This window comes from Lissotriton helveticus, chromosome 3_1, assembly GCF_964261635.1.
Source record: "Lissotriton helveticus chromosome 3_1, aLisHel1.1, whole genome shotgun sequence".
Classification (NCBI taxonomy): Eukaryota; Metazoa; Chordata; class Amphibia; order Caudata; family Salamandridae; genus Lissotriton; species Lissotriton helveticus.
The window spans coordinates 1,230,739,434-1,230,751,941 of NC_136061.1; the positions used below are offsets into that span (position 1 = coordinate 1,230,739,434).

At 42.6% G+C, this 12,508-nt stretch overlaps 1 protein-coding gene across 7 annotated transcripts in view; it reads left to right on the top strand.

Moving 5' to 3' along the window:
* Positions 1 to 12,508, top strand: part of CADM1 (cell adhesion molecule 1) — a 678,445-nt gene that overhangs the window by 613,721 nt on the left and 52,216 nt on the right. For 6 of the 7 annotated variants that reach the window (XM_078681871.1, XM_078681873.1, XM_078681874.1 and 3 more), the window contains one exon: positions 6,229 to 6,306. The exons of the other annotated variant lie outside the window; for it this stretch is intronic. In XM_078681871.1, coding sequence (XP_078537997.1) covers positions 6,229 to 6,306 — 78 coding nt within the window. The remainder of the gene's footprint in view (positions 1 to 6,228; positions 6,307 to 12,508) is intronic. 7 annotated transcript variants of the gene reach the window in all.

Here is a 12,508-nt window from a genome sequence, read left to right on the forward strand (position 1 = left end):
CTGCCGTGTTGTCTCTGTGGCGTTCACCCACCTGGATAATTCTTTGAATACTGTGGACATCCTCTGTGTCATGGAGCGGTCTCCGACAAAATGCTGCCCATGCTTTGTATGTTGGGGCAATCCAGCATGTGACCGTGATCCATGGGAATGCACAGCAGGATAGTCTAGTGTGTGGCACTAGTACATGCGGGTACCTAAAGAAAATGAAAAACTTGTACTCCACAAAAAGGTGTTTATTTTCACCAACTGAAAGGCTGATGCTTGGAAGCTGAATGGTTGTTTCAAAAGACATCAAAAGCTAATGTTTGGCCGATAATCCATGCTGTGTTCAGGAGCCCATTTGCAGAGTTTGTTTTCTTGGTAGCAGAGGGCACAGGCTCTTATTCTATTTATTGGAGGCATGTCATCTGTACTGAGCAAGCATTTATCCTGGTATCACCGTCACTATTTGAGGCCAATCTGCAAGCCTGTTGTAACCTTTCTGCTGGCTGAGCCTGTCAGGTCTGTGCTCTGATGAGGAATACTGCTGTTCAAGGCTATAAAATGTCTAGCTCTGCCGTGTGCAACCTGAGACTTAGAAATATGTGTACGCATGAATTGTCGCATTCAGCCTCATTCCCAGTAGATTCTCTCTTATTAAATATGATTGAGAATCTACTTGGGGTCACAAGGACTGGTATAGAAGGGAAGGCTTGTTTATGTGCCTCTGATAAAATGGTAGGCCGTATGCAGCTGCAGGCCTAGATTTTTCTTCTCGACCTCTAATGGCTTTAGAGAAATTGCACTGAAAATGTCTTTTACTCTTTGTGATTTTGTTGTTTTCTTCAAATTGTTTGAGGAAAATAAGCCCTCCACACTATTGGATGTGTGTGGCACAGCATGAAAATATTAAAATATTTCTTGCATTCTCCTTCTGAACTAATGGCTTTAGCTAATTTACAGGACCATTCTGACTCTAAAAGGCAGTTTTTTGTTCAACTTTTCTTCAGATAATCCCCTCCATCTCCACCTACATGTGGTGCAGGTTTCTCACTTCACCTGCCTGCCCAGTGCAATGTGAGTTGGGTATTTATGCCTCACCAGCTGAGAGCTGACCAGGTGCCACTGGTGCAGAGAGAGCTCTGAGGTTATTAGACAACTTGATAGAGTGCGCTATATGTAGTGCATATTGGTCTCTTCCTGTCCACCTGAGCCCTTCCAGGCCACTACTTGGGGCGGTTAGTAGCACTTGAGAAAAACCCTAAATAAACGAAGTAAAATAATTCTGTGTAGTGGAAAAATTGTGATTGTTGCCAGTCACAGGAGTTATGCATTGTGGCTGCTGTGAGAAATTTTCAACGCTGGCATGTCTTGGAATAGGACAATACAAAGGGAGAGAGCTCTGTGACCACTCTCGGGCAGTTTCTGCATGTGAACGGTCTGTCTAGAAGTGCATAATGAAGATCCCTTTTCTTTCCAGTTGGGCACAGGTTAGCACTGCTTCTTTGGAACAAATGTACTTGCCTTCTATGCTCCTGGTGTTCACTGCCTCAATTCAGGAAGGCCCTCAAGACTTGGCTCTTCGACTGAACTGCATCGCCCCCACCCACCCCCTTCCTCCCGTCGCCATGAGTCCCTATTGGGTGATTAGCCGCGCTCTTTAAAAACCCTGATTGCGTTGTGTTGGTTGTATATTATCACATGGACCCATTCAGGATTCGATGCTATTGAGAAATTACGTACCAGAAAGACTGAAGTAGCAGAGTAGTTCATTATTCCCTCATCAGAACCTCTTGTAGGGCTAAAACCGTTTTAGCACATATATTTAAAAATGTGCTATAATATGCAATGCATTGTCGCATTAATTTACCAAACATTTCTGTGGTAAATGCCCCAAAAATCCAGCAAAATAATTTTTTGCTTACTCTCCTACTGCATTGTGGGCTGCTATAAATGCTGCCTTTAATTCCTAGCCTGGCACTGAAGGGCGGTAGAAGCTAGAAAGCACTACTTGTTAAACCGCAATGTGTAGCATGCATTTCAATCGGTTGATGTTTTATCATTAGTTTATCAGTTTGCCTTCTTGTGTCCCTACCTCCACTCTCCCATTCAGGACGGATTTCTTACCTATTTGGTTGGCTGCCCCTCATTTGTTTTTTTTATTTTATTATAACATTGAAAAGTTGAAGGTTGGTGGATTCTATATGGCACTTCACCTATTTATTGACTTGCGTTTTTTTAAAATCAAGGAATTTCTTGACTTGGATCATTTTGACCATGGATGTTCGACATCACTAGGACAGCGCAGATAACAATTGCCTCATTTGGGTTGGACCCCAGTGATCGGAACTTAGCACAGAACGGAGTCGTGTCCCATCTCCTCACATTGAGATTAAGAGCGCAAAAGTAATGCACACGTTTTTACCAAGAAAAGAACTATTGGAATTTGGAATGCCTCCACTAAAAATGTTATATAATAAGATTTACAACACAATAGAATGAGCGAGAATGATGTTGAAGGCGATAACACTTGTTGATTCTTGGTGATTTTCTCCAAATCAGTATACCGTAGTGTACAGCCAACCAGTGGTTACTTTGAGCTGGTGATTTCCGGTGCTTAGCACCGGCACATAATTGTCAACTTTGGCACTCATGGCAGCACGCCACATGGTGGTGGCGTTTGTCTGATTTTGTGATGAGGGCAACAGTTGTTCAATAATTCAATATGCATTAAAAATGTCTAATACCTGCGATCCAAAGAGATAAGAATAGCTTGGACGGCAAGCATTAGTCACTTTTAGTGTGTATTAAAAGTTTGAGTTGTCACTTGTAGGAGTGTGATGGCTATAGTTGTGTTGGTACTGCACTGGGACTTGAAATAATTCTGGTTACTTTATTTGTCAATACTGTGGTTATTCCTAAGTGAGGAACATCACGGATGTATGATTAAACAACTACTTCTTAAACACCGAATGCCCAAACCACGAAGGCTAAACCACGAGAAAACCCAAACCACTATGTGGTGTGTCCATGTGTAAGAGTTGGGAAGATAAAAAATTGACTAAGTGAGCGAAACATCTATACTGTTGCTTGTTTGTACATGGCTAGGGATAAAATTATACTCAAAGTAGTGGAAGTCAGATGGAGTAATAACCAGTATGGAAGTGATCCCAAGGAAAGAGGACCTATTGTAATGGTTGTCAGTGGTGTTTGTTGATTACTGATGCGGTCCCGACAGGAATGAGTAGCAAACGGCCATTAAGAGGCGGATATGATACTGGGATTTTGTTTGGTTAAGGACACAAGTGATGCATGGAGCAGTTATGAGTTTAATCTGTAGGAGTCTAAAAATTCGAAGTTACTAACCCTCTGTACTGAACATGGAGTTCTGATACTTATAGTTTGGGAATGCCAATTTGAGGATACAGTGGAAGGTATCGATACCGTAAGTCAGACGTGGGCAGATTCACGAGTCAGTAGGAGCCGAAATGAGGGGAGCTAGATTTAAATGAGTCTTGGTATATAGTTAATAAGGAGCCACAGATTCAGATGTAGTGTTACCTAGAGTCCTTCAGGCTAAAATAGAAAAGGGGCACATCTGGGTACGATGGGAGGAGGATAAGCTACAACAAGAACAGAGCCTTGAGGTTAGAATGTGGAGTGGGGCTTAGGAGGGGAACATATGAAATTGACCAAGTAAGTTGGTATATCAGCCACCAGTATACCACAGTTATCAGAAAATATGAATGTCTGAAAGGATGTACCTGGTTGTCCTTTATCAGTGATTCTATGTAGTGGAGGGCATCTTGAGTGTTATAGTTCTCCAAACATCTTTTGGAGTGCACAATATAGAGGGGGTACAGAGGAGGGGAAAAACGTTAAGTGAAAGGGTAGTGCTAAAAAAAGGAACTGGCATGATCCTCTACCTCCACTCTGACTCATCCCAAATATAATTCTACTACTATGATCCCCAAACTATCCTTTCTAAGTTTTTCCCTCGTGCATCCCTCCTTTTTTTACCTCTTATCTCATCTTACTGCTATTATCTCCCAAATGACACTTTCTAGACTCTTCTCCCTTCCACCCTTCCATTATCATATTCAATTAACACTGCCTACTGCTCAAATGTATTTATCTACACTAATCTCCCACTAATCATTTTTGGGCTCTGGAGTAGCATGCTACTCGCTAAAAAGCGCTTCAACACCTCATCAGGGAGAGTAATCGCTATAAAAATATAAGTACATTTACAATTGCAATATTACTGGATTAACCTGAGCATCATTGAATGGTCTGATAGCTCAGACCCAGAAAGTTAATAATGGTCATGTCGGCAGCCATGTTAGATGCGTCAGACTGAGTTTGTTTAATAAGCTGTATGGAAGACATAGAGTGCATTTATTTAGTAAAAAAAATAAATCGAGGAAACCTGATTAGGCATAGATATACTATGGAAGAAGTGTTGGGTCTTTCCTTGTTAAAGTTGCCAACCGAGATCCTTGCATGATTGTGAAGGAAGGTCAAGTATCATTTTATGAGAAATGGCACAATCTTTGACTTTGTCTAATATGTAGCCATTAATGTCTTATCCGTTGAGGCTGAAATGAGGAGAGAACATTCAACCAGTGAAATAAAGATCTTAAGAGCATTTGTACCAGAGGTGATAAAACAAAGAAGGTAATGGTGTAGGTGAGACAAGAGTGGTATAATATTGATGTCGATCACATACTTGTCAGAGTAATCCGATCCTTTTCTTGGTTCTCTAACATAGTACATGTCAAACATATTGTATTTTTCTGTTCTAAATTTAAATACTACACGCTTTCACAAAATTCAGACGATTTTCAGTGTTTTTCACAGGGATAACGGTATCAAGCTGTTGGTGTTATGCGTAGGTTGTTAGCACAATTCCGTTAGTCATACATGGAACTGACATTGTTTGGTTCATAGTATGATATATTATTGGGTTACTATGGATAGGTTTGCATGAGATCTGTGGTTGGGATGGGCTAAAGCCATATGTAGAGGGCCAGAACATTTGTAATTTTACACCACTTTAAGTACTCTGAGGCGAAACACTATGCTGGTTGGATTCTGTGAAAATGTGATTGGAGAAAACCACCTAGAGTAGTGCTACCTCCTTCAGTGCCGCGCTCACTCATTCTAGCGTGTTCTAATGTATTGTGTTGTAAATATTCGTGTTTAGCACACGTTTTGGATACACTCATTCCAAATCAGTATTGTAATATAGAGAGGGAGGTGGGGGGAGGGGGGGGTTCCTGTTCCTTATAGGTAGGTGGGTCCGCAATACATCGACCAAGGTACTGGTGGAATTAAAAATTGTTTCCAACCTTGTGGTATTTCTATTGATCATTGGGACTATCTGGGAGTCCTGGGTTCTGTCAGGTGGGAGGTTGCATGCTCTTTCAGCTTTTTGAGATTTGTCGACATTTGAATGTCTATTTCTAATTTTGTTCCAGGAACCTGGTTGCAATTAAAAACAAGAAAACGTGTTTAAAAAAAAAAGTGTAGCTAAATACATGAGCCAGGAGACCTTTCCCACAAGAGGGATGTATATGCGCATCAACGGATGAATGACTTCTCATTAATTGGGTCAGTAGGATCTCAAGGTCAGTGGACCCCCTCCTTGGTTCACCTTCGAATGGAAGTCTATACGTTGTGTGCAAGTGCTACAAAAGATTGGTTTGTGAAAGGAGGAATGACGAAGAAACAGACATGTAATGGCTCTATCCTGCTTTCATTGAGTTGCAAGGAAGTAACTGTACTCATTTGCAAGGTGTCTTTTATTCACTTCATAATGGGGTGTTCCGATGGATCAAGGATAAGAAATCATTAAATAATACAACAGCAAGGAAAACCAAGGTTTCACTGGAGCAGCGCTATGCGGCAAATACATTTAATTAATGTGGGCACCGGGCGTTAAGGCTTTCTTGAGGAACCTTATTCCTAGAGGTCGCGTTCTAGAGAAAAATTAGCATTTCTCTGAGGGTTTTTTGTAAATCTGTATTCAGATGTGTTCAAATAACGACACCATATTTTCCCCCACAGTTCAATCTGAATGCTTGCACTGCCTTTCATTCAGAACAAAGAAACACTGCATCTGTCCTTCCTTATTCTCCCTTTTTATTTCTCATTGTGAACCATTGTTGTGTTCAGCATGCTGGCATTTTTTTTTATTTCATTTTTAATTTGGTTTTTTGTTCTCCTTTGTTTTTGTTTTTCATCCAGATCCCCCCACAACTTTCCCTCCTCCCACAACAACCACCATCACAACCACTACCAACACCATCCTCATGATCATCGCAGGTACGGTAGACGTCACGACCATTGACCGCTGCTTGAATGTTTCTCACTGCTTTAATACCATGCTGAAGTCATGAGATAATGTGTTCCCTATAACCACAGAAACCAACTTTCTTTTAGGTGTGGAATTAGTTGAAAGTAAGTAAGCACTCTTGTATCTGTGTTTGTTTGCTGCATTCGACCCTCCGCAAGTATTGTTTAGAGTAACATGCTTGTTCACTTTGGAGTCCTAAACATTAAATCCTGATTGTTTGGTCATCCAAAGATAATTGGAAGGGACACAGAAGGGAACAGAATTAGGTGCAAGGGAAATTCATAGGAGAAATTTGAATCAGGAAGGCATGTAGTTGAAATGTAAGAATACACTTGCCAGAAGCTAGGCTAAGCAAGTTGAATGTGTGCGGGAGTACTCGCCCATCAAATTCTTGTGCATCATGGGTAAACACTCCAATCTGGCAGGAACTTTGGAAAATTCGAATCAATTCACGCAGCAAGCTGAGCCGCTGATAATAGGGTCCGAGTCCTAGAGAATTATTGCAATAAACAGTATGAGCTTGCAATCAGATTTGCTTCTCTGCTATATGTTGTATCTTGAATAATGTTTCAATTGTTGCCCTTTGAGAAACTGATCTGTTTGTACCTATTTACATTTCTTCAGTACTGTTTTATGTGAGTGCCATTTTAAAGTGTCTCCACAAAAGCTAGCTAGTTTTGTTTCTCCCAGGAAGATTGCAGACAATCGAGCAGAGTGAAATCTTCTCGCACTGCATCGAATATAACATATGTGGGTTTATGCAGTTTGCTACATTACTTTCTCTCCATGTTGTGTTGACTTAAGTCAAGCCCTTCTAATTAATGGGCCCAAACCGATGCCCATAAAATGTGCTGAACTTTCCCCCCATACCATAGACTATTTTACGCGATGTGATTTCTGACGCTTTCTTTACAAATATTTAGTGCTTTGTAGTTTTTGAGGACCTCTCATTCTGATCTTTCTGATTAGTGAGTTTACCTTCATTCTGTTGGTTTGTGAACTTAGTCAAGCTGTAGTTTAAACAATGAAATGACCAGCTCCTCTTTCGTCCACCTCAAACATTTATTTTTACTTTGCCATAAGAATGTTACTCTCCTAGCCTATTTCCACACTGAATTCTTGAAGCATGAAAGCATGGTCGAAGGGAAATTAAAGTCAAACCCCATATTATTCCATAAAATTGCTGTTTTTAGACTGCATAGTTGACAGATCCTTGAGAATGCAAGAGGGTGAGCTGCGAGGCCTGGCCCCATTGGGCTGGTTACCAGTTAAGGTTCTCAGATAACATGTTAACTGCATAAATTATTGTGTGCGAAGTACACCCGAGCTGAGCCTCCAAATTCTCGTTGTCTCCAACTTTCATTCTACTTCTTGTATGTTGAGATACGAGTCTTAACTTTCTATACTCTCAAGTGGCAATCTACTTTCGTAACCAATCGGCACTCAAAACAACTTCATTTACATCTTAAAATGTGTCTGTGAACATATTGCATTTCTGTACCTTTTTCATCACTCGCTTGTGTTTAGTTCGGTGCGCCATGAAGGTGGAGGTAGTGACGTGGTTAAGCCTGATTTAAGCGATTCTCTTCTTTGGGCTTGTTGTTTCAGTTGTGTGTTCATTCTTGACCCCGTGAAAACGCGGGCCATTCTTTTCTGCTACACATTAAACCCCAAACCTTTGGCTATGCAAAAGTTGGCTTATTCGTATTAGCCGTGCCCTGTCCCTTGGTATGCATCTGTTGGCTGTGGTGGTATCCATGACGTGAACCCTCCAGCCCTCCGCAGTAGAGCCAGAAACAACTGCTTGGAGGTCACTGACCTCAGACCTTACAGTTCAGTGTTATCTCTGGAAGAAAAGGAACCCCTACTGGAAACACTCCCTCCAAGCCCAGGAGACAGCGTGCACAAGCCCCATGCCCCACAATATGGCACAACTACTGCTGTGTGGCTGATCAGCAATACAGAAAGGACATTTAAATATCTATGCATATGTATTAATCAATTTCAGATGATAATGTTCAGGTGGTTAAAAGTAAGGACTTGTTTGGTCCCAATTATTATTCCAGGTTTGTTTGTCCACGTAACAACTTGATGTCCTTTGTTTAACGAAGTCATGACAAATCCTGAAATAACATCAAGACAGTGTAAAAGATTTCCAGTTCAATTCAAATCTTTATTTGATCCATGTACAAACAGATCATCAAAGCACCATTTCATCAGTTAAGTCACAAAAATGAATTACATAAAACCAGAAACATTAAAAACAAACTTATTAAACTTGTTAAATAAAACCAAGATTGTCTGTACATTTTGATCCTTGAATGCTAACAATTCCTAGCAGAAAGCCCCTCGCCCTTCGGTTTGTCCAGCAAGCCAAGCCCACAGGAAGGATGCTACCATAAAACAGACGTGGGGATTAGGAAGAGCTTTTAAAAAATACAGTGCCACTCTGCATTCCGAAAAATTTTGTCGCTTAAGATTGGGAGGAGGAACTGCTCTCTTTCAATGTGATAAAACCTGCAAAACAATACGAGGTGTTGTTGGTCAGACTGGGGAGAACAGTTGACCCACGGGCAGGGGCCTAAATCTGCATGCTTAAATCTCTTCTCTGGGAACCCAATTATCAGGGGAATTGTGTACAGACGAAAGGGCAACAGAATAAATCTGTGTTAAGCTACAGTAACGAAGGAAAGGTAACAATAGCCTTGCTCCAGTCTTGGCAAGATTAGATCGTAAACTGCTAGCGCCTGTAAATGCCTGTTCTTTTCCCTGTGGTCACAGTTAGCATTCTGTATGTAAAGATCAATTATTTTCCGTTTGGAAACCTTACTACATAATGTGGGGTCCCTAAAGAGTTCTCCCTGCCCTATTGCATTTAGTTCCACCTACACATATCTAAGCCATCCAATCCTGCTATGTCCCTTGAGCCCCAGGCAATCACCAATTATGCATTGGGTTAATTTGACAGTTGTCCATCGCCAAATCGAAAGCCACAGCAGAATGGGCGCCATTCTAAAAGAATCAAGCAAGAATGGGAGGCCCAATTCAAGATGCAGGATATAATTGGATTTTGAGGATGGCAGCGAAACCCTTGACTTAAAGTTTCTTCCACTTTATGCATTTGGATGATTTGTGCCATTCCCCAAACTCCGGCCCCATAGGTTGCTGCCGCTTTGGTTTTGGCTTGATAGATCTTTTTAATTGTTTCCAAAGGACTGGTTCCTAATTGTTTTAGCAAACCCTTTTATGGCTGGAAGACCTCTTTCCATTGCCAGGGTGCTTGCTGCCACCAGTTTGTTCCAGGAGTGCTTACTATCAAACAAGATCCCCAGGTATGGGAAGGAGTCAACCACCTCAATTTTCTTTGAGCCTAGATGGAAATATGGCGCTTTTACGCCTCTTGGGGCTCTCTATAATTAACGATTTAGATTTGTTCACTCTGAGGTCTAGTGAGGCCATAAATAAGTGTATGAAGATATAAGGTTCTGGAGGGCTACCCCTGTCCTGGCGATTAAGACCGCATCGTCTGCATACACCAATATTGGGAGAGAGATGCTATCAAATTTTGGCACGTCTAGGAAGAGGCCAGACCGGACCGCCTCCACCCTATTAGTTTAGATGGAAAAAAGGAACGGGGCAAGGACACAGCCCTGTCTGACTCCCTTCTCGATCTTAAATGACTGTGTGCATTCCCTGTTTCTCCCATACCACACAGGCAGTGGCACTGACGTACAGCTGACGAATAAAATGGATGATCAAGGGATCGATCCTCATGCCCTCCATCATAGACCTTCCATCTTTGGCCTCCGTGTATTTGTCTATGCAAAACGAGAGGTTCAGACATTGATCCACTGTCCCCATGCCTCTGCGAAAGCCAAATTGCGCCTGCATTAAAATATTACTATCTTGGGCCCATTCCTCCAACCTGGCTAACCCCCGACCCATAAGTTTAGCTGTTGTGTCCAAAAGGGTGATGGGCCTATAATTCTTAGGGCAGGCCCTATCTCCCTTTTTAGGTCTCGCTAGACGTATGCAAAAGCGAAGCTTTTGCGTCTAGCGAGACAACTTATGTTACTTTTCAGGGAATGAGGACAGCAAAGTGCCACGCGCATTTGCAGGCCGAGATTCGACCTCGTGAGCGCGCACGTCGTCACTCACGCATGCGCACAAAGCAAGCCATACACACACGCACCCCCCCTTAAACATACACACGCGCACACAGACAGACAGACGCACGCACAAACACACTCAAACAGACACACACGCGCGTACACCCCACCCCCACTCACCCCTCCTCTCACTCAACACACTTACCTGTTCTGGCGGTGCTCGGCGGCGGATCAGCATCTCGGGCGGCGGTAGCGCTTTGCGGGGCTCTCTCACCACATGAGAGCCCCGCCTTCCCCATGCGCCCGCCCGCTCTTCACCCGGTCCCCCATCTTGGGACCGGGACTCAATGCGGAGCCTTCGTGGCTCCTCGGGCAGCTCTCTCTGACTCTCGCCGCGATGGGGCGGGACTTCCGGTTGGGGCCACGCTGGGATTGGCCGGCTTCCCAACCGCTTCCGGGTCGTCGCGGGCAGCGCGGCGGCCCGGCGGGGACTTGTTACCGCTCAATATCTCAAATATCTTTACATCATCCATACAGCCCTGGAAGGGCACCAGGGAACTGCTAACAATTAAGTGCTTCACAGCTTTGTCAGGGGTATGAAGCGCTGTACAAATGTTCCGACACAATCCAACGGAATATTTAGAACAAAAAAAAACCTCGTTAGCAACCTACACGTTGCACAGCCACAGGTCCAGCAATGTCACCACAGAATTACGGAGGCAGCCGCAGGGTAAGGACAGCATACGGGCGCAGTGGCCCTTCCACACTCTGCCAAGCCAGGCGCGCTATGCCTCTGGGCTGCTTACCTCTTGCTGATGATACTGGATGGCTCCTAGGCAGCATGGCTGAATTCACTGATTAATCAGAGCTTAAAGATGGATTTACGGTGAGGCGCTTGTTTATATTGTATGGTAGGTTAGAAAACTATTTATTTTACTTAACATTTCTAACTTAGTATGGACAGGAAACACATGTTGCCATGCGTTTTTCTCGCATAAGTATACGAGCATTAATTATTAAATGCTTTCGGTGTTGTATAAATGCTTGCCGTGTCTTTGAAGATTTCACCAACCTTCTATTACAACCAGCGTGCCCTCCCTGTCATAAAATGAGATTGCCTACTGTAGGACACACCCGTCACAAAAACCAGGAACACTGTGGGCAGAGTGCCATAAGTGGAGACAGTTGTTAGAACAACAGGCATTGCATAATTCACACACCAGTTACTGTTGAACAAATGTGCACGATTCATCATGCCTCTGACATAAAGCCACAAATCAATATAAGATGTGTAACGCAGACACATTCTTTGCAAAATTGTCACCTAGGCATTATTAACAAGACTGTTCAGAATGCTGTAGACCAGGGCGTGTGAACTGTAGGAAGTTCCATTGCCATAACTTTACTGCATGTCTTGGTCTCACCTCGTAATCTGCCCCAACTAAGACAGTCTAGAGTGGGCCACTGGAATTGCATGATTTTGCAGTTGCAACGTTTTCCGCATAATTGTAAATTTGCTGCATGTGCCACATAATCCATAATTTACTGCATAATCTGCAGATTTTAACCCAAAAAAAATTTCTTACTTGAACGGATGATCAAAAGTTACTAAAACGCAGTGACGTGTTGCCCAACAGTGTAAGCACCTTTGATAAAGTTGACTGGTCCCCTTATTGTGTATTTGGGTCCTAATCTGGTACTAATGAGTTAAAGCCTTTGCTAAGGTAGTGTTAACCTATATAACAAGCATTTGCAATGCAATAGGTCTCGCATTTACGCGAGTTCAAGCTATTGGCATTGTAAAAGACAATGCCTTTTATTTAGGTTTTAAAAACTAAAATAATAATAAAAGGAATTGTCATTTGCAATGTCAATAACTCAAACGTGTAAATGCGAGACCTATTGCATTGCAAATGCTTGTTAAATATTGGGACTATGACCCTGTGGTTCCAAGATGGTGGAGGACCCTCTATTGCTATGCTATTAAAAACATTTGTTATTAGCTACCCCCACAGGTCAAGATTGGACTGGAAGGGTTCTATTGAACACACACTTCCAATCC